This window comes from Pleurodeles waltl, chromosome 1_2, assembly GCF_031143425.1.
Source record: "Pleurodeles waltl isolate 20211129_DDA chromosome 1_2, aPleWal1.hap1.20221129, whole genome shotgun sequence".
NCBI lineage: Eukaryota > Metazoa > Chordata > Amphibia > Caudata > Salamandridae > Pleurodeles > Pleurodeles waltl.
In genome coordinates, this window is record NC_090437.1 from 730,671,933 (window position 1) to 730,692,348 (window position 20,416).

The following is a 20,416-nucleotide window of genomic DNA, read 5'->3' on the forward strand; positions in this document are numbered from 1 at the left end:
TCAGGTACCAACTGCTAATTTTGATTGAGTCACAGCTAGATGTTTTTCCAAATTTGTGTTGACTAAATAGGTTTGTATGAAGCCCAAACATGCTATTCTAATCAGAAGGTTAGCTGGGAGACTCACTGAAGATGTTTGCTAATTATTAACAACAGTTGATGTCATATCTTTGCTGAATCAAAATGTATGCTATTTCTATTGCGCAGCTGTTCTTGTTAATAATTTGTATGGTAACTCTGGAATGTGTAGTGATACATGCATTAGTTAAATTGAGATTCTTTAGAAGATTTGGTCAACTGGTATTGTTTCTGTATATGTATCATTTGATTTTGAGACTAAGTTACGTGATACTAGCATTGTTAATATAGGGAAATAAACATTCTAATGTTTATACAAGGAGTGGTTATTCATGGCCAAAGGGGTCATGGTGCATGGAGATTACTGAGTCCGGAGATTATTAATTCTATTGATTGGTGTGGTTATTGATTGATATTGAAATCTGAATCTTATGGTGGGAACTACTCTAAGCACAGTTGAAAGTTACATCAAACCTCTAACGCTTCCCCTTATAAATTAATGAAGAAACGCCAAATGAGGTCAGACGCACTAACAGGACAACTTTGATTATGCTGGTGTAGCAGTAGCCTGGCAGATGCTTATCTCAGTATGTGTGCTGTCACTTCCTCCTGAGGCAGCGCAGGGTGGTCCGTGATGGGCTTTCTTGTATCAACAGATATAACGGTCAGCAGGAGCATACCAGGCCCATGTCTCATATCTTTTACATATGCACTTGGTGTTAAATATTTATTCACGCTGGCAGATCGAGCCCTGCTTAGAATGCAAGGTCATTTGTGCCCTGATAGCAATCCCCTCCTCAACGGTATGGTAGTGCTGTGGAATGCCATCAATGCATGCTTCACAAGATAACCATTGTCTCTAACGGACAAATATATGTCTAGTATTCATGAACATATGTGATACCATCCGCAGTATCATAGTGTTGTCCGCTCCACACCAGATATTACTTGAACGACTCTGGGGCCTATTAACAAACTGCATTTTGTAGTATGTAAAGTAATACTGCAGTACACAGATACTACAAAATGCTATTCTCAAACTTAATCTGGCGATCTCTACCTCAGCATCACCTGTCTTTTCTATGCAGATATCTCGACAACTATTAGCCTAAGACTAAGGTCTAAATTTGGGAGGCATATGATGTAGTGGCAGAAAATCAGGGAAAACCTATAACTAAATGGGAAAGGTTGAGGAAGGTGTAAAGATGGGTTTAGTGTGTGACATGCTACTAAAAATACCCTCCCACAAAAGAGTAAGAGCATTGCTATGCACAGACTATGCTTCTAAAGTAAAATAAAACCCCATAAGGTCACAAAACAGAACTAAGGGGGTTATTACAACTTTGGAGGAGGTGTTAATCCGTCCCAAAAGTGACGGATATACCACCAGCTGTATTACGAGTTCCATAGGATATAATGGACTCGTAATACGGCTAGTGGTATATCCGTCACTTTACCGTCACTTTTGGGACGGATTAACACCTCTTCCAAAGTTGTAATAACCCCCTAAATGTACTCTACCTTGGCATTAGAGTATATATAGCACCACCACATTTCTAGGTACTGCAACTCACTCTTGCATAAAGTAATGGTGCCATAGACTAAATATAACACCATAAAGAAACATCATAAAGAAAACAATAATAAATAATGTAAACAATGTAAATTATTTCAGATTTTAACCCCTTCGCTGCCAGGTCTTTACCTCTCAGGTGCAAGGCCTTTTTTTTGGCTATTTGGGGCAGTTCACACTTAGGCCCTCATAACGTTTTGTCCACATATGCTACCCACACCAAATTTGTGTCCTTTTTTCCTGCATCTGAGGGATTCTAGAGGTACTCAGAGTTTGTGAGTTCCCCTGGAGCAGACCAAGAAATTTGCCAAAATACAGCTTAATGTTTTTGCAGGGGGGGGGGCCTGCGTTCTTGGTCCTGGGCTCAGCAGCCATGTAGGGAAACATAAAAAAAACAGACATTTCTGAAAACTAGACACCGGAGGGAGTCCAGGGAGGTGTGACTTGTGTGGCTCCCCCAGTGTTTTCATACCCAGAATCCTCAGTAAACCTCAAATTTCAAAATCATATTTTTCCCACATTTCTGTGTGGGATCACCACACCAGCACAAAGTTCCTACCACCCAACGTTCCCCTCAGTCTCCAGATAAAGATGATGCCTCGCTTGTGTAGGTGGGCCAAGTGCCTGTGACAAGGAAGAAACAAAAGCATGTCAAAATTGAGGGAGAAACAAAAAGGGTTGAAAAGGGCAGTTTAAAAAAAACATTTTTAGGCTGACTAGTGGGGTAGAATTTTTATCGGTATAGATGCGACAATGCTGGGTGGTAGGAATTTTGTGTATTCCAGCAGATTCCGTAAGGTTCCCTCACTAAAATGTGGGGAAAATGTGTGATTTCAAGCAAAGTTGGAGGTTTGCAGGGCATTGTGGGTAAACAAATGGTGTGGGTGCATGTGAAGCATACCACCCTGAACTCACACAGATGTTTAGTTTTCAGATGTGTGTAGGTATCATAGATTTTTGTACATGGCAGCGTCCCAACGTCCAAAAAGTGCAGCCCTCACCATTCCAAGTGGGACGATTTTGAGGGTTAGCCAAGCTCTCATGGTCCAAATGTTAAACCAAAATGCAAAATATCCTCCTGCTTGGTGTTGGATAAGGTTTTCTAGTGTGCAGGGGGAGAGCTGAAAGACTATTACCCCCTTCAGTTGGGGTTGGGACATAACCATGCCCATACTGGTTGGTAGCCCCCAACCCTTTTTTTTTTTTATTCCCTGGAATCTAGTAGGCTTTCTGCCCCCTACCCCGGGAAGTGGATCGGGGTAATTTCTCCATCTGCCCACTGGTGGACCAAACAGCTTTGTCCCCATTTATTTGGAGTGGGGGTATGGCCATACCACTAACCTCTTTTTTTGAAAAAAATCTTCCCCGGTCTCTAGTGGACTCTCTGCCCCCCCTTGGGGGCAGATGGACCTTACAAATATAGGCCAATCTGCCCCCTAGGGGACAGAAATGGTCAACAGTAATGTACCCCCGTGGGGAGCAATCCTTGGCCAAGGGGCTGCCCCCTCAAACAGAACACACACACCAATCCCCGGTGCCAAAGTGGTTCCTGCCCCCCTGGGGCAGATCAACCTACTAAAAATAGGCCAATCTGCTCCCAAGGGGGGCAGAAATGGTCTAAAATAAATTTGCCCCCCAGGGGTGCGACCCTTGCCTAAGGGGTCGTTCCCATCTGTAAAAAATAAAAAATAAGTTCCCTGGTGTCTGGTGGTTTTTGCCCCCCTTGGGGGCAGATTGGCCTAAGAAAAAGAGGGCGATCTGCCCCCAAGGTGGGCAGAAATGGCCTAAAATAAAATTGCCCCCTAGGGGAGGGACCCTTACCTAAGGGTTCGCTCCCCATTTGTAAAAAAAAAAGAAAAATCCTTGGTGCCCAATCGTTTCTGCCCACTTTGAAGGCAGATCGGCCTAATTAAAATTGGCCGATCTGCTCCCAAGAGGGGCAGAAATGGCCTAAAATAAATTTGCCCCCCTGGGGAGCAACCTTTGCCTAAGGGGCCGCTTGCCCGGCGTAAAATTGATGTGAAAAAACAATTCCTGGGGTCTAGTGTTTTCTGCCCTTCGGGGCAGATTGGCCTAGTAAAAAACAATATCCCCCCAGGGGAGCGACCAATGACTAAGGGGTCACTCCCCACTTGTAAAAAATAAAAATTTAAACAATCCCTGGCTTCTACAGATCTCTGCCCCCCTTGGGGGCAGAAGGGCCTAATTAATATAGGCCGATCTGCCCCCAATGAGGGCAGAAATGGCCTTATAAAAAATGCCCCCCTTGGGGAGCGCCCCTTGCCCAAGGGGATGCTCCCCTCATGTCATTTAAAAAAACAAAAATCCCTGGTTTCTAGTGGGCATGTCTGCAGCCCGATCGCCTTACGATTGGGCTGCGGAAATGCTCAGAAAGGCATCATTTCCTTTGATGCCTCTGTGCCCGCCCCCCCTCCCTGATTGGAAGAAAAAGGTAAGCATTTCTCTTCCGATTGTGCTGGAAGCTCAGCTTCCGGTGTGATGGGGGCGGCCTCTGTTGAGGTCAGTGCGCAGGTTCGCACTGACATCATCAGACGTAACTGGGGCGAGCAGGGGGGGTCAGGGGTCCCTGCCCAGGGGAAGAGGGTGGGGCAACCGTGGCCAAGGATGTAACCAGCTCGTCCCCGGCACCCAAGGGTTTATTTTGATTTCATTTTGATTAATAGTAATATTTATAAACTACATTAGTGTGTTTTAATTATTTGATTATTTATCAAACATTTCATTTGAACATTTAATGTATTGTAGCTGTTTTAGTATAACACAAAATATTTTAAATAATTCACGTTTGGTTTTGATTAAATATTGTTAATATATTTATTAACAAATATGTTTACTTGTACTTTACCAAGGGACATCTCCCTTCCAGTGATGATCACTGCCTACATGTGGAAAGTTACTAATAGTAACTTTACACTCTTAAATTATGTCTTAGAAGTCTTTACGTCCTGATTTCAAGGGGTGGAGACAAGTAAATCTACACTGGGAAATGGTGAATGACAAAAAAAAGTGTAGACACACCTAGTGCAGGGGTGGATTTAGATGTGATTAAATCTAAACATGTAAATTGTCCATTATGAATAAATCCCCATAGTCTTTATCACTTCATCATCACATATTTCTGGATACATATTTGGCCTTTAAATTACAGCATTGGGTCATGAAGTGGGATATCAGTTTATATAGATGTAAAATATTGATTGGACTCCACTTCATCTGAATGCACAGAATTGGGATATTTGTAATTGTTGTGTGAAATTGGCTGCACATTGGAATTAATATGGCAATAACCTTGAAGTCTTTTGCCGTGTAGTCGGAATGAAGAGGCTTTGCCATAACATTGATATTGATATGTTGGATATGTAGAAAAGTAAAAAAGTTTGACAGATGAAGCTTTAATGAAGCCATCATTACCCTGCGGACAGATTAGAGATTGAGGCCAATTTTTTTTTTAAAGTGGCGCAGTGCAGTGCTGTGCCCAAAATAGAAGCGCCGTGCTGCGCCACTTTTGAAACGCAAAGGTGTGGCGTACTTAGAGGAATATGGTGCACCCCTGCGTTTCCTCCTGTGCTGCCACTGAATTAGGCTGCCTAGGGCCAACACAGGCATCCTTGCACCATAGTGCAAGGGTGTCTGCATTGGGGTGAGGTAGATTGATTATGTGCAGGAAGGTATCTCTATGAAGAAATGTTGGGGCTACTGCCAGCTATCAGTGTTCTAAACTGAAGCCAGTAATAAGGAACTTGAATCAACCTTTACAGTACATGTGTGTGTGGAGAAATGGCTAATCTCTGTAATGGAAGCCAAAGACTGGGGAAACGCAGCTGGAAGGAGTGAGGCATGAAATTTTACAATGAAGTCAAAGGGACAGGTGCACACCATGATGCAAATATGTGTGCAAGTACAAGAGTAACCTTTGTGCATACGTCATACATACATGTACATAATATAGAATTCAAATGTCTAACTTCCACATAACTTGCGAATGCGCCAAACAACTTCTCAGTGGTGACCTCGTTGCACTAATGATGACATTAGGAACAGATTTACATGTTTAATTACATCACTATTTAGAGCAGCACTCACATAGAAAACGAAAGTGTCTGCCACCATTTAACTATACACATGATGCCTCTAAGTGGAAGACTCTGCAGTCTGCCTTCTTTTGTCACATCTTTATAAGATTCTTTGCCTCCTCACTCTCTTCCATGGGTCAGGGGTGGACATGAGTTCTGATTCTCCCAGGTATCATTGCTCCTAATACCATCTATAGGTGGTTGGCATTGGTGGAGACCACAGAGCTATATTTGGACCCTTGCTGTGCAAGCATGTTCTCTAGGCCCATGCAGACACTCCAATACAGTAGGGCAGGAGTGACTGGGACTTCCAATTTAGTGAGTTCCAATGTGGCTTCTTTTCTTCCACTCCAAGTTGGTGACTGCCATTTTAGATTCCTTTTTAACCTGCAACTATTTCTATGGCAGGAGAAGAGATGCTGTGATGTCAGCTGCTTCCTTGAAACATTTAGAGGTTGCATTAGGGATGCTAATGAGTAGCCCATTAAGAAGGCTGCGTACATCATGATCTCTGCCAGAAAAGCACAAAAGTAGCAAATATTGGGCCCTGTTTCCAACCATTGGTTGGAATCTTAATAAACTTTGCAGTGGTGGTTTACGGATCAATAGTTTGAGCTGAGTGACACACCCTGGTATGGCTTTGATGCTGCACAAGTGGAGCTGACAGATAGCCTGCTTGGGCAGGACTGTTTGGGCCTGGAGTTGCTCATGGGCATACACTTTGGAGTGTGGATGTGGCAGGTGCCTGAGGTCCACTTGGAATTGTTGCTAGTGTTGGGCAGATGTGCGGTGAAGTGGAGCCCAAAAAAGGAAGAAACCGCAGATTTGATCTTGCTGAGGGTACATTTCTGAGGGCTGCCAGAGGTCTGTTTCTAGAGGGCCAGGCTGTGATAGAGATCTACCTGGCCGAGCTTGCAACCTGGCAGCACAACAGAAATGAGTGAGGGAGTTGAAGCTAATGTACTTGAGTTAAGAACAAGTGAATTGCAGAAACACTGACTCATGTATGTTCAAAGGTTTTTGACATCTCATGGAGTGGCCCAACTCCATGAAGCATGGATGACCACTCTTCCGACTGTCAGTGCCAGGCAGAGCAGACTACTAGCAGGGTACCTACTTCAATGGAACTATAAACTGGGGGCTCATTCTGTGTGTATAGGGCTGGGACTTCTATGCCCCCCGTGGTCAGAACAGAAGGCTGTTTGCTGTCTCCTTTTAGTGCCTGAAAAGATGGGGAAGGCAGAGCCAACACAGGCTAAGCTGCATTGTGATAAGAGACAGGGGCGAGCCAAGCAGAAGATCAACAACAGAGCCATCCTGTGTCTCCTGATTCTTTGCCTGATTAAAGAAATGAAGGATAGACCGAATTCCAATAGATGCAAAAATTGACCACCTCATAATTCGGATAGATATTTTCAATGAGAGTTAAGACAAGCAGTACTGCAGACTACCAGTGGCAGGGACAATGGTCTCTGAGGTGGAAGACTCATCTCAGGACACATCCTGTAAATTAGCCACCCTTTCAAAGGAGCTTAAACTTATAAAGCTTAAGAATGAAGACCTTGAGGGGCTGTCATGCTGAAACAACATTAGGATTGTGGGTGTGGTTGAACCTAACACATTACAAACATGGAAACATTTCTGAAAACTCTGCTTGCTTCTCTGTTTGGAAGAAGATCATTTTTATCGATCTTCATTAGCAAGAAAGCACCCCTGGCACCCAGGCTTAGACCAGGACATACTCCTAGACTGATTATAATTCATTGCTAAACTATAGGGAGAAGAATGCAATCCTGCAGCTTAACAGTGATCAATCGAAACCTCAGTGTAATAGCTCCACAGTGGTGTTCTACCCTAACTTCGCTTCATTGATGCAGGCGGCCAGAACCTTGTTTCTGGAGATAAAGAAACAACTGTGCAAATTACCCATCAAGTCCTCGTTGCTCCTCCCACCAAGTGGAAGGTGGAACATAATTGAAAAGTTTTCATTTTTAGCCAGTCAGAATCAGTGTTGGAATATCTAGAAACACATTTCAAACACAGAGGGGAGACCAGCAAGGGCAACACAATCAGGGGATCTAGCCACGGAGGCCAGCAGCAAATATTTGCAATCAGTGACAATGCTGTGTTTGATTTAGATTTTTCAGGTGTTGTTTTTCCTCAACTGCTATGTCATCAAAATCTTGTGTTAAAATGAGATGGTGATGACAAAGCAGTTGAGGAAAATGTTCAGGTATATGAGGGTTCAATGGTTTGATTATTGTGAGTTTCTTCATTATCAAAGAGTTGATGGAGCATTGATATGATGCAATGGTTGATGCTCCTCAATAATGATATGTTTCAGAAAGGTTACAACATTGGGATCCGAACAGCAGCAGAAACAGAAGGTCCCAATTACTGGTTTTATACAGTGGTGGGTGATGTACAAGCACCTTGGTCTGGATGTGTGTTCCTAGGTGCCTCCACGCATTGAGCACAATTGTGGATATCAAGAGTATTACTGCGTTGATTTATTTTCTGTATTTGATTAGGGCAGAAATTTTCACCAGTGACATGGGTTGGCATTGGGGAGGGTGGGGGCAAATGGTTGGGGTTAGAAGATACCAACTGTTTACTGGTAGCATTTCATTTATAGGCTCTGGGTATACATAGTACCACTTTACTGGGGAGTTTTAAGTAAATTAAATATGCTAATTGTGGATACGCCAATATTACCATGTTTAGAAGGGAGAGCACAAACACGTTAGTACTGGTGAGAAATGGTAAAGTGCACAGAGCCCTAAAACCAGCATAAACAAGGTCAGAATAATGGAGGCGAAAGGCAGAAAGTTGGAGGGAAGACCACCCTAAGAATGTCAATCTAACACCAGAGAGGGTGTGAAAGGAGAAGGAGTGAAAGAGGCAGAGGATATAGCCTGCTACTCAGGCCCGCAGCAATCATTAATGAAGCAGGGGCAGTTGCATTGGGTGCCAGAATTGTGAGAGGCTCACAACACCCCAATTATGGGGAGTAGTTTTTTGCTACATTTCTGTTTTTGTCTGATGTTTTTGTTCTTATATAAGTTTCACATTGAGTGTGGCTTCTGAGCTACAAATAATGTAACCCTGACATGATCTCACAAGCCCTTTCTGCCCCCAAAAGAACTGCCAAAACATTTTGAAGGGGGATTCTGACTTCAAAAGCTTTTGCATGAGGTGGCTCACAACAGAAATCTTTGTAGACCTCTGCCCAAGAGGAGTTTAAAACGTGAATCAAGAAATGGCTGAAACTCCTTCTGTCATTAGTTCGGTGAATATCATTAGTCAAGATGGTTATACTTCTGAAATGTCTGTGGTAGTGAACATTCCTGTATGAATTTCAAGGGGGTCCTTTCAGTTGTTGCAACAGTTATTGACCAGGTTGATCTGTGGTGGCAAACAGCCTTGTATCAAATTGGAGGTTTTAAGCCAACCTATGAAAAGGGGGACACATGAGATCATGCAAGGTTCTGGTTTAATAACTTGACCTCTCTGGTGAATGTTAGGGAGGAGAAGACCTTGGTTAAGTTTTACTCACTTTCAACTGTGGCATGGAGGAGGCCAATGACTTGTCATAATGAAGTAGACATGATTGGCATTACAGCTTGGGCATAGTGGGAAAATGTGACGCATATGGGAATGAATATTCCCTATTTGCCCGCATAGGCCCTTACTTTTACCACTGCTTGTTCAAGCCTCTGTGACTTTATTGAGAAAATTGGAAACTGGGGTACTGGGTGACCTATCTATGAATGGCAACTTTATGGGCTTGCAAGAATTACAAAATATAGGAATCGATACTACATTTGTGATTTTGTTGTACACTGATTGTGACAAGAGCCATTTTTGGGTACTGTCAGATTTTCCTACTTTCCCCAATTGAGCGTGTCGTCCTGACAAAAAGTGATTAAATGGGACAATGCAATCAAAGCAATTTCTTTCATACACACAACGGAAACCAGAACACAAGCCAGCTAGTATATGGAAAGCCTCAGAATGACCAAGCGACACTACAAACAACTGGAAAAGAAATGGAGAACCAGCAAATGGTAAGTAGAAAAAGACACCTTCAAAGCTTCTCGAAGGAAGTACCACTAACTCAACCAGGAGTCTAAGAGGAAGGCCCTAGTAGAAAAATAAACTCCATCTCTAACAGCAGCAAAGAAACCTTCTCAGTAGACAAAGAATTCACTACACACACAGCTGTTACTGTAAACATCAATCCACACAAGATCTGTGAAAGGACCTCTCAAACGTGCTCTGCAGCAAAACTGAAACCATACACAGCAAATTCACCTACAGCCAGACCCACTGGCCCCCTCCAGAAGTCTCTCAGTGACAAAGGAAGCCAACAAAGTCACCACATGGTGCACCATTAGTACAGAGGAAACCGCAACATTCATGAAGACCTTTCACTCTAGGGCGCTGGTGGACCCCTGTGCTACCACACCTTTGACAAAGGGGTAATTCCTACTAGTGAGGCTCTCACCCCTATCCTCAACACCTCTATCAGCACAGCCATCTTCCCAAAACCATGGAAAAATGCAGCCATCAATGCCATCCTAAAGAAACACAGACTGACCTGACCAAACTCACCAATTATGGCTCAATATCCCTCTCTCCGTACTCAGACAAAGTACTGGAAAAGCCATCAACAAGTACCTCTCCAACCACCTCGCCAAACACCAGCTTCTTAACACCACACAATCAAGATTCAGATCCAACTACAGCATGGAAACCACCCTTATAGCAGCTGTGGATGACATCTAGATGAGCCTTGATGGGGGGAACTGCAGCGTTCATCCTTCTAGACCTATCAGCTGCCTTCAACACTATCTCCCATCTAATCCTAATCCAACTACTCAATGAAACAGGCATCCAGGAACTTGCCCTCATTCTGCTGCTTCCTCGCCAGAGGAGTCCAAACCATTAACATACCCCCTGCACCTCTGAGGCACAAGGTCTTATTTGCAGAGTACCGCAGGGCTCTTTACCCAAACCAATGCTCTTCAAAATCTACATGACCCGCTGGTCGATGTCATATGAGCTCATAACATAAACATCCTCACTTACGGCAACAACATTCAACTGATACTGTCCTTCTCAAGTACCTGCTGCAGATCACCTTTCCTATCACCCAATGTTCCCGTCAGTCTCCCAGTAAAAATGATGCCTCACTTGTGTAGGTGGGCCAAGTGCCTGTGACAGGGAAGAGCCAAAAACATGTCAAAAATGAGCCGGAACCACAGTGGGTCCAAAAGGGCAGTTTGACTAAAAATGTTTTTAGGCTGACAAGTGGGGCAGAATTTTTATCGGTATAGATGCGTAAATGCTGGGTGGTAGACATGTTTTGGATTCCTGCAGATTCCGGAAGGTTCCATCACAAACAAATGTGGGAAAATGTGTGATTTCCAGAAATGTTGGAGGTTTGCAGGGCATTGTGGGTAAGAAAATGGTGTGGCGTGCATGTGAAGCACACCACCCTGGACTCACCCAGATGTTTACTTTTCAGATGTGTCTAGGTCTTGTAGAATTTTCTACATTGCAGAGACCCAAAGTCCAAAAAGTGCAGCCCTCACCATTCCAAGTGGAATGATTTTGAGAGTTAGGCAAGCTCTCATGTCCCAAACGAAAAACAAAAAACAAAAATAATCAAACCTCCTCTTGCTTGCTATGGGATAAGATGTTTTAGTGTGTAGGGGAAGGAGCTGAAAGTCTGTTAGCCCCTTCAGTGGGGATTGGGGCATAACCATCCCCATAGTGGTTGGTTGCCACCACCCTGTATTTTTTGTATTTTTTATTCCCTGGCATCTAGTGGGCTTTCTTCCCCCCCCGATAATGGATCGGGGATAATTGCCCCATCTGCCCACCGGTGGGCAGAACAACTTTGTCCCCAATTTTTTAGGTTGGGGGTATGGCTATACCCCCACCCTCTTTTTTTTAAAGAAATTCTTCCCTGGTCTCTTGTGGGGTTTCTGCCACCCTGGGGGGCAGATGAGCCTTACAAAAATAGGCCGATATGCCCCCATGGGGGGCAGAAATGGCCTAAAATAAATTTGCCTCCCAGGGGAGCGACACTTGCCTAAGGGGTCACTCCCCTTGCGTGAATTTGGCGCAAAAAAAAACCCTGGTGTCTAGGGGTTTCTGCCCCCCATGGGGCAGATTGACCTAAGAAAAATAGGCTGAAATGGCCTAAAATACATTTGCCCCCAGGGGAACGACTCTTGCCTAAGGGGCCGCTCCCCACCTGTAAAAAATAAAATTAAAAAATCCTTGGTGCCTAGTTGTTCCTGCCCCCCCTGAGGACAGATCAACCTAATTAATATAGGCTGATCTGTGCCCAGGGGGAGCAGAAAAGGCCTTATAAAAAAATTGCCCCCTGGGGAGTGACCATTGCCAAAGTGGTCGCTCCCCTTATGCCAATTTCATAAGGAAAAAAAAATCCCTGGTGTCTAGTAGCTTCTGCCCCCCCCTGGGGACTGATCAGCCTAATCAATACAGACCGATCTTCCCCCAGGGGGGACAGAAAAGGCCTAATAAAATGATTGCCCCCTAGGGAGCGACCCTTGCCTAAGGGGTCGCTCCCCTTATAAAACAAAACAAACATGAAGAAAATCCCTGGTGTCTTGTGGCTTCTGCCACCCCTGGGGGCAGATCAACCTAATCAATATAGACCGATCTGCACCCAGGGGGTGGCAGTAAAGGCCTAATAAAAAAATTGCCCTCTGGGGAACGACCCTTGTCAAATGGGTCGCTCCCCTTATGCTAATTTCATTAGAGAAAAAAAAATCGCTGGTGTCTAGTGTTGTTTGCCCCACCTAGGGGCAGATCAGCCTAATCAATATAGGCCGATCTGCCCCCGGGGGGAGCAGAAAAGGCCTAATAAAATTATTGCCCCCCTGGGGAGAGACCCTTGCTAAGGGGTCACTCCCCTTATAAAACAAAATGAACACAAAAAAAATCTGGTGTCTAGTAGCTTCTGCCCCCCATATGTGCAGATCGGTCTAATCAAGAAATGGCCTTAAAAAATGCCTCCCAGGGAAGCGACCCTTGCCCAAGGGGTCGCTCTCCTTTCATGCCAATAACCCCCAAAAAAAATCTCTGGTGTCTAGTGGGCATTTCTGCTGCACGATCGCTTCTCGATCGGGCTGCAGAAATGCTCAGAATGACATCAAAAGAAAGGAAAAGCCTTTCCTTTCTTTTGGAGTCCCTGCCTGCCCCCTCCTCCTGAGTGGAAGAGAAATGCTTAGCATTTCTCTGCTTCCAGCGATATGGGAGGTGACCTATGATGACTTCATCAGACATCACTGAGGGGGGTGGAGGGGCGGAAGGGGAAGCAACTCCCCTTCCAGCCCTGCCCTGGGGGGTGGGAGGGATGCCCATGGAGGGAGCGCTGGCGCTCCCTCCGAGCTCCAGTGCCGGGACGTAATGGTTACGTCCTCGGCACAGGACCACTATGCCGCGAGACGTAACCATTAAGTCTGCGGCACAGAACCGGTTAACGTTCTTTTCAAAATGTCACATGCCGCTCCATGGATGCAGGAGAGCACAGAATACCACAGATAGAAATGAAAACAAAATACTCCAACTTTACTCCAACTGATAAACATATCAAACTGGCCATTATTCAGTACCAAAACCCATACTTAACATTCTTACCACAACATCAGGCATCATATTCTATGTCAGGGAATAGTTTACATAAACCAAATTACATACCTAATTACGTATTTGCCTACCTGGTAATAAAAAAGGTAAACATCCACAGTGTTTTCCTATGTATCTGGCCTTGCATTCTTGTAAGCATCCATAGGTATTGTAGAATGGATGATATTTCAGTTTCATTTTCGGGTTGCATTCTCCCCAAGGGTATTCTTGTATCATTGTCTTAAAATACATAAAACACATATTAATTTCGAGTGTGTCCTTCGGATATTATTGAAAGGAATTCAATTAAACGTCAGTAAGGCATATTCATCCTAAAAAAAACTTTTTGTTTCCATCTTCGTGCACATTTCCTAATATACTCACATGAAATTAAGACAATAAAAGCAAATATAAAGTAAAATAAGGATTTGATATAAAAATAAGGAGTTGTGATACTAGATAAAGACCAAAATAATATAATAGACTCGATCTGGCTTAAAATACTACTGCTAAAGAGAACACACTACATGCTGTAAGCTGCTTAGAACCATAAATTCCAAAAACCCAGGGCCTCATTTACAAGAATCTGACACATCAGCTCAATGCGTCAGATTTTTGCGCTGCCCTACGATTTACTAATAATGCCATGGATGCTCGGTATATACAGTACAGAGCTACCTGATGCACGTTTTCACAGATGTTGGCGCTAAACTCACGCTCTAGTGGACTAGAGTAAAAATAAATGACACTACTCCAATAATGCAGGAGACCCTTTTAGAGAAAAGCCCTGCATCAATTTGACACCTGGTCTGAGCAGGTAGTAAAAGTCTGACGTAGTGAAGTCAGAGAATGACGCAGTGAAACGTTCTAAATTTCACTGCATCAGTTCTGCGTGGCTTCTCCCGTGGGAAGGTCTACCCTGCATACATCATATCTGGCACAGGTATAATATGACGCAAGGTTTTACAAACGGATTCATTGACCCTAATGCGTCAGTTTGTAAATCTGGAGCAGTGTAGAGCACTGCTAGCTCCACCACCGATACAAAAAATTGTCTAATGGTGGCACAAAGGCCTTGTAATTAAGGCGCCATGTTTTAAGATTGATTCACAAAGCTGCGACTAGGCTAGTAATGTCTAGGATCTGATATGGAAAGAAAACTCCTTCTAGGGTTAGGCACACGTCGCATCATGTTAGTAATATCTTTCTACAGTTATAAAATGTAGCACATGTGATACATTTGGTTACATTATGAGTTTTATATTGTCATTTCAGGCATACACTGAGTCTCATAGAAAATAAAACTGTATAACATCAGACAAACAGTAAAAGCCAAATTTTCAACTACGTCATTAGTTAGAACATCATTGGATGTCTAAAAGTGTGTGTGTGCGCGCGTGCGTGTGCGTTTCTGACTGTGGGGCACAAAAATATGCACTGACGCTTTAGATTCAGATTTCAGTGACGCCATCTATAAATATCCATCCCAAATTGCACTCAGCAATTGAACAAAGTGAGCCAGCCCAACTTTCTTGAGGGATATTTTTAGGGTAACTCCCTTGAGAACATTTAGGAAAAAATGGCCCTACATAATTTGCTACTCAACTATATGTTCTGAAGGGTTACTCTTAAAATAGTCCAAACAATTATGGTCTGCCAATAAAACCTGATCCTTTCCAAAGAGTACTGGGAGTTTACCTACCCTAAAACAAAACTAGAAAATTGAGGCTAAATGGTGACTTTAAAAGCATATTTGCCATATTTTTCTGTAAAATGTCTACAGAGCTGTAGAAGGTATATGCAATTCAGAAAATACAATTTCACAAGTCGTATAATAATTCATAGCATAATTGTTTACTGATATATTTCACATACTTTCGTTTTAACATCGTGCACTTTTCAAGCACATTTCCAGTCACTTGTTAGGAATGAGAATGTACCTGGAAAAGGCAGATGGTATATATACAAATCTCAAAATCTCAAACCTCATATAGTAGAGCTAGACAGATTTTACTGGCTGTCATGGTATATTACTCAAGTTGCAGAAGCTTACAATTTTGGAAGAAGAGAAGTTGCACCAAATTTACTGGATAAGATCTCTGAGTGCAGCAGAGATCATTACTCGGATTTCAGTTTTAAATATAGAATGAAAAACTGCAATAAGTTTGTTTCCAAACATATGCTCTTCAGTTTATACATATATGTGCATTTCTAATGAAATACAAGACTTTCATTAACAAAAATAAAGTAAACGTCTTCCCTCAACACAAAAGCTTATTATTTTCACTTTTCATAAACATTTTTGTTGCCCAAATATCTGTTCGTGAGTTTTCTTAAGGACTTACATGTACTACTGCCACAAGTGGATAGGTTCTGCTGTGCATGCCGATGTATCATCATCTCCTGCCATGGATGCCAACAAAAATTCCAAGATTTACCACCATTTTGTCAGTGCCAGCCTTATACCAGGGGCGGTCAGTACCACGACATAGATGCATATAATATGCCAAGAAATAACAACATCATGAGTAGGCACCTGGGCATCTAGCATGCCACTTGCCTGCGGCCTCCAGTTCCTGTTCTTTCAGCCTGATCCAGCTGCCACCCTTTAATCAAGTGACACTGCTTCTGTGTGGATTTTCCTGCTCACCGTTCTTCCTGTCAACAGAAGCCCTGTCCACCCCAGGACCTACTTAATGCAGGCCACAGTGTGACTGCACTAGTAGGCACCTGGGCACCTAGCCTTCCACTTGACAGTGGCCTCAAGTTCCTGCTTGTTCCAGCCTGATACAGCAGTCATTGTTTGACCAAGTGACACCCCCGCTGCCCGGGAATTCCTGTCTGGGTTTTCCCGTTCAACATTCTCCCCACCAGCAGAAGCCCTGCCCACTCCAGGACCTACTTAGTGCAGGCCTTAGTGTGACTGTATTAGAAGGCAGCTGGGCATCTCGCCTGCTACTTGCCACTGTTTGACCAAGTGACACCGCTGCTGCCTGGATTTTCCCACCCAGGTCTTCCTGCTCACTGTTCTTCCTGCTAACAGAAGCCCCACCCACCCTGTGATCTATTTAATACAGGTTGCATTGAAGGTATTCCAAAGACAAGCATATCTGTGCCTGTCCATGCCTAGACCCTGCCCAACACCTTGGACCCTGGCCTCACGACCATCCAATGCCACACCACACCACAGATGCCACTTGAGTCAACGCATGCCACCACTACTCCTCCGCCATCCTATGCGACTCAACAAAACACACCAGCAAACACAATGCTGTTTTGCATCCCCCAGCACAATGGTAAGACTTTTCTACTGCACCCATTGCGATTTTACCTGCAACACATTAGATGCCTATACTACTATCGCCAAACAACCAGCACACACCACCACCCCAACCACCTGTCTGCCATGCTCCACAATGTCTGATCCTTTAGGAAACACTCTACCATAATCTAGGACCCTCTCAACAGCAACACAGCAGACCTTCTCTGCCTGAGTGAAATATGGCTACACCAGGACTGAACCCAAAAGCCAGGCAGCGGACTGGTAATCGTCTACAAAAGCATGATTGACTACCCACCTCCACGGACTCAGACACCAACCTCATGGAACACCTCCATAAATGGTCTACAATTCCACCCTGATGGGTACCCTCACCTACCATCCCCTGGGCCCCGGAGCAGAATTCTGAAACCACAATGCAAACTTCATAGCTCCCCTCTGATTCAGATCAACCAACTGCATCCTCCTTGGGGACCCCAATTTCTACCTGGAAGACACCACAGACCCCAACTCTACAGCCCTCCTTTACAGCCTCAGCAACCTCCGACTCACTGAGCTCATACAAGCACCAACCCACACCAACCCACACAGAAGGCCACACACTCAACCCTATTTCCTCCTCTAACAACAGGAACTCCACTACGCACACGACCCCGCTAACATGGTCCGACCATTACATCATACAGTTCAAGATACCTGCCCACCAAGCCACTCCACCAGAAAAACCCAAAGCACCATCAAGACACTGAGGCAAAACATCTGGATTAAACTGAACCAAGACCCTACAGGAAAGCACATTCAACCACACTAGGAACCTCAATGTTGACACCACGCTCTTTAATATATGGCTCACCAACTGCTCCAACCCCACTGCTTCCACCAGAAGCAAAACATCCAAAAGCAACAAATAGACCCAGTTGGTACAGGAATGACCACAGGGAGTCCAAGCTCCACTTAAAAAAACTTGCGAGAAAAATGAGACTTGGCAAAAAGGATACAGAAAGATCCACATACAAAGCCACCCTCAACCTCTGCCACCACCAACTGCGAGATGCAAAGAAAATGATCCTAACTGTCAGACTCAATGCCAGCCCCAACAACTCCAAAGAACTCTTCACCATTGTCAAGGATTTCTCCAAACCCAGCATCTGCCAATAACAACATTATCCCATCTCAAGCACTCTGCAACAACCTCTCAAATTCTTCAAACAGAAGATTGCCAAGATCTACAACCCATAGTATTCTGATAAGAACACCCAGCAGGCCACCTCCCACCCACCAAACAGCACCTAAGCTAATGGTAGTTCCTCTTGAATGAAGACACCACCACCCTGATCAATACCATCCACTCAGGAGCCCTTGGAAACCATCCTCTCTCCTGGGCTTACATCTATCATCAACAACTCCATAACCACCACCATCTTTATGACTTGGTGGAAAAATGCTGGAATCAACTTCCTATTGCGAAAACCAACAGAGGAACCCAATACCCTCCATAGCTACAGATCCATCTCGTTCCTGCCTTTCAAGCTAATGTCATAATGAAGCCATCAATATCCAACTCACCAACCACCTAGAACTCCATCAACTCCTAGACAGCTCTCAATCTGGCTTTTGCACCAACTTGTCAGGAAAACCATTGCCAGTGTTGTTAAGTTCTTCCCTCAACAAAAACAATTCCCCCTTTCTTTGTACCCACGTTGGTTGCAGCGGCGTCCTCACCCCCGGTGGCTTTTGCAGAGGCTGTTCTTACAACTAGCTTCTTCAGGTTTAACTGCCACTAAAGATGGTGGCTGCAAATCTTTGTGAGTCAGCCCTCTCCTGTTTCTACCTTAGTCTAGTGCTGAAGCTTCCCTCCAGCTGTTTCTCTCTGGGAGCTGTGCACTTCAACTGTCATCCTAAGGAGAATGACCAGTGTTCCTGAGGCGCTTCATTTCATAGAGATTCTTTCCAGTTTTGAGTAATTAATTATTTTTCTAGTTACGGTGTGCACACCAGCTAATTTTGTCCTTGTTCCAACAACTGGCTATTGGCTTTCTGAGGAGAATTTGTTTTGGCTGAACAGAACTTCAAACAATTGCATTAAGGAATCCTTTTGCATGATTTCCAGATTTGCCAATATATACATGTACATATACATTCAAAAACTGGTAGATTGTATATTTGTGAACCTTTGAGCTGTTCCCCAGAGAACCTTGGTTACCTCTGACTCCTGGAGAAAAGAAGATATTAAGTTAACATTGTTCCCTTAGAGACAGGCTAATCTCTCAAAAGATCCAGGTTAGAAGAACAATACAATTGAATGGCTGAACAGTTGAATACACATTAGGAATGTAATTATCTATGCTCTTATCACCGACTGCGTTTCCTTCTGTTAAAGAAATCCCAATAAGAAGAAAGGTATAGGTTACAACTTTTGATACGGTCTTCCACATCTCACTCATCAGAAAGATTAAGCACTTAGAAATCTGGAGACCAGCCTTCAAGTGGATATCCTCCTTCCTTACGAGCAGAACTCAATAAGTTTGACTCCCCCCCACACCTCAGAACCCAATAAACACATCTGTGGAGTCCCTCAAGGACTGTTGCTCAGCTCAATACTCTTCAGCATCTAAATGACACCCCTCATGGACATCATCAGAGCCTAAAACATCAACATAGAATGCTACACCAATGACACACAGCTCATCCCCTTCTTTATCTGCTCAACCAGCACCACCATAGCAAACTTTGCCAACTGCATGAGCAACTTTGCTGTTTGGATGAAAAACAACTGCCTCCAGCTCAACACAAACAAAACCAAAGTCCTTATCTTCGGCAACAACCACTCCCCCTTGGATACCTCTTTGTTGCCCTCTGAACGTGGACCCTAATCCACCGTCGGGACCATTCCAAGAACCTCTGGATCATCCTTGACACCAACCTCTCTATGAGCAGACAGATCAATGCCATTGCCTCATCATGATTCCACATCCTGTGAATGCTATGCAAGATTTACAAGTGGATTCCACTTAACACAAGACTAACAGTCACCTAGCCTCTTATCATAGGTAGGCTTGATTATGGAAAGGCCTTCTACTTCAGAATTCCAGTCCATGTCCCACACCGACTCCATACAACCCAGAATGCCATCAACAGACTCATCCTGAACATCTACAGAAATAACCACATCTCTCCACATGTCAGCAACCTCCCCCGGCTCCCAGTCCAAGAAAGATATAAGATCAAGATACTCACCCATGCCTACACAGCTCTTCAGAACACTGGCCCAGGGTACCTCAACCACCACTTAAACTTCTACCAACCCACCAAACACTTCCGGTCTGCATTCCAGGCCGGAGCACTCCTTCCTCACATCAAGAAGGCCAGAAGCGGAGGATGCTCCTTCTCATACCTCGCAGCCAAGGCCTGAAACGACTTCCCGCAACACCTCAGAACCTCGCCCCTTGCTCATGGACTTCTGATTGCACCTCAAGATGTTGCTTTCAGATGAAACAGGAATGACTCCTCCTCCCCTCTCAGGCCTGCCCTATTCAGTGCCTAGATACCCACATGGGTGATTAGCTACGCATTACAAATCCACATAACATAATGCCTGGTGGGAAACACCGTATTAAAGCCAAGTACCATCATGTCTTGGATGCCCATGATTTGAAGCAGATGATTACTACTGTTATGCCAGGGCAATCATCCTATTAGGAATGGGCAATGTCATTCTATAGATGAC

General features: G+C 44.1%; 1 protein-coding gene across 1 annotated transcript in view; it reads right to left on the reverse strand.

Moving 5' to 3' along the window:
- Positions 1-20,416, reverse strand: part of ASIC5 (acid sensing ion channel subunit family member 5) — a 769,827-nt gene that overhangs the window by 293,439 nt on the left and 455,972 nt on the right. Inside the window, exon 6 of the mRNA XM_069205834.1 lies at positions 13,502-13,649. Within this exon, the coding sequence (XP_069061935.1) occupies positions 13,502-13,649 (148 nt within the window). The remainder of the gene's footprint in view (positions 1-13,501; positions 13,650-20,416) is intronic.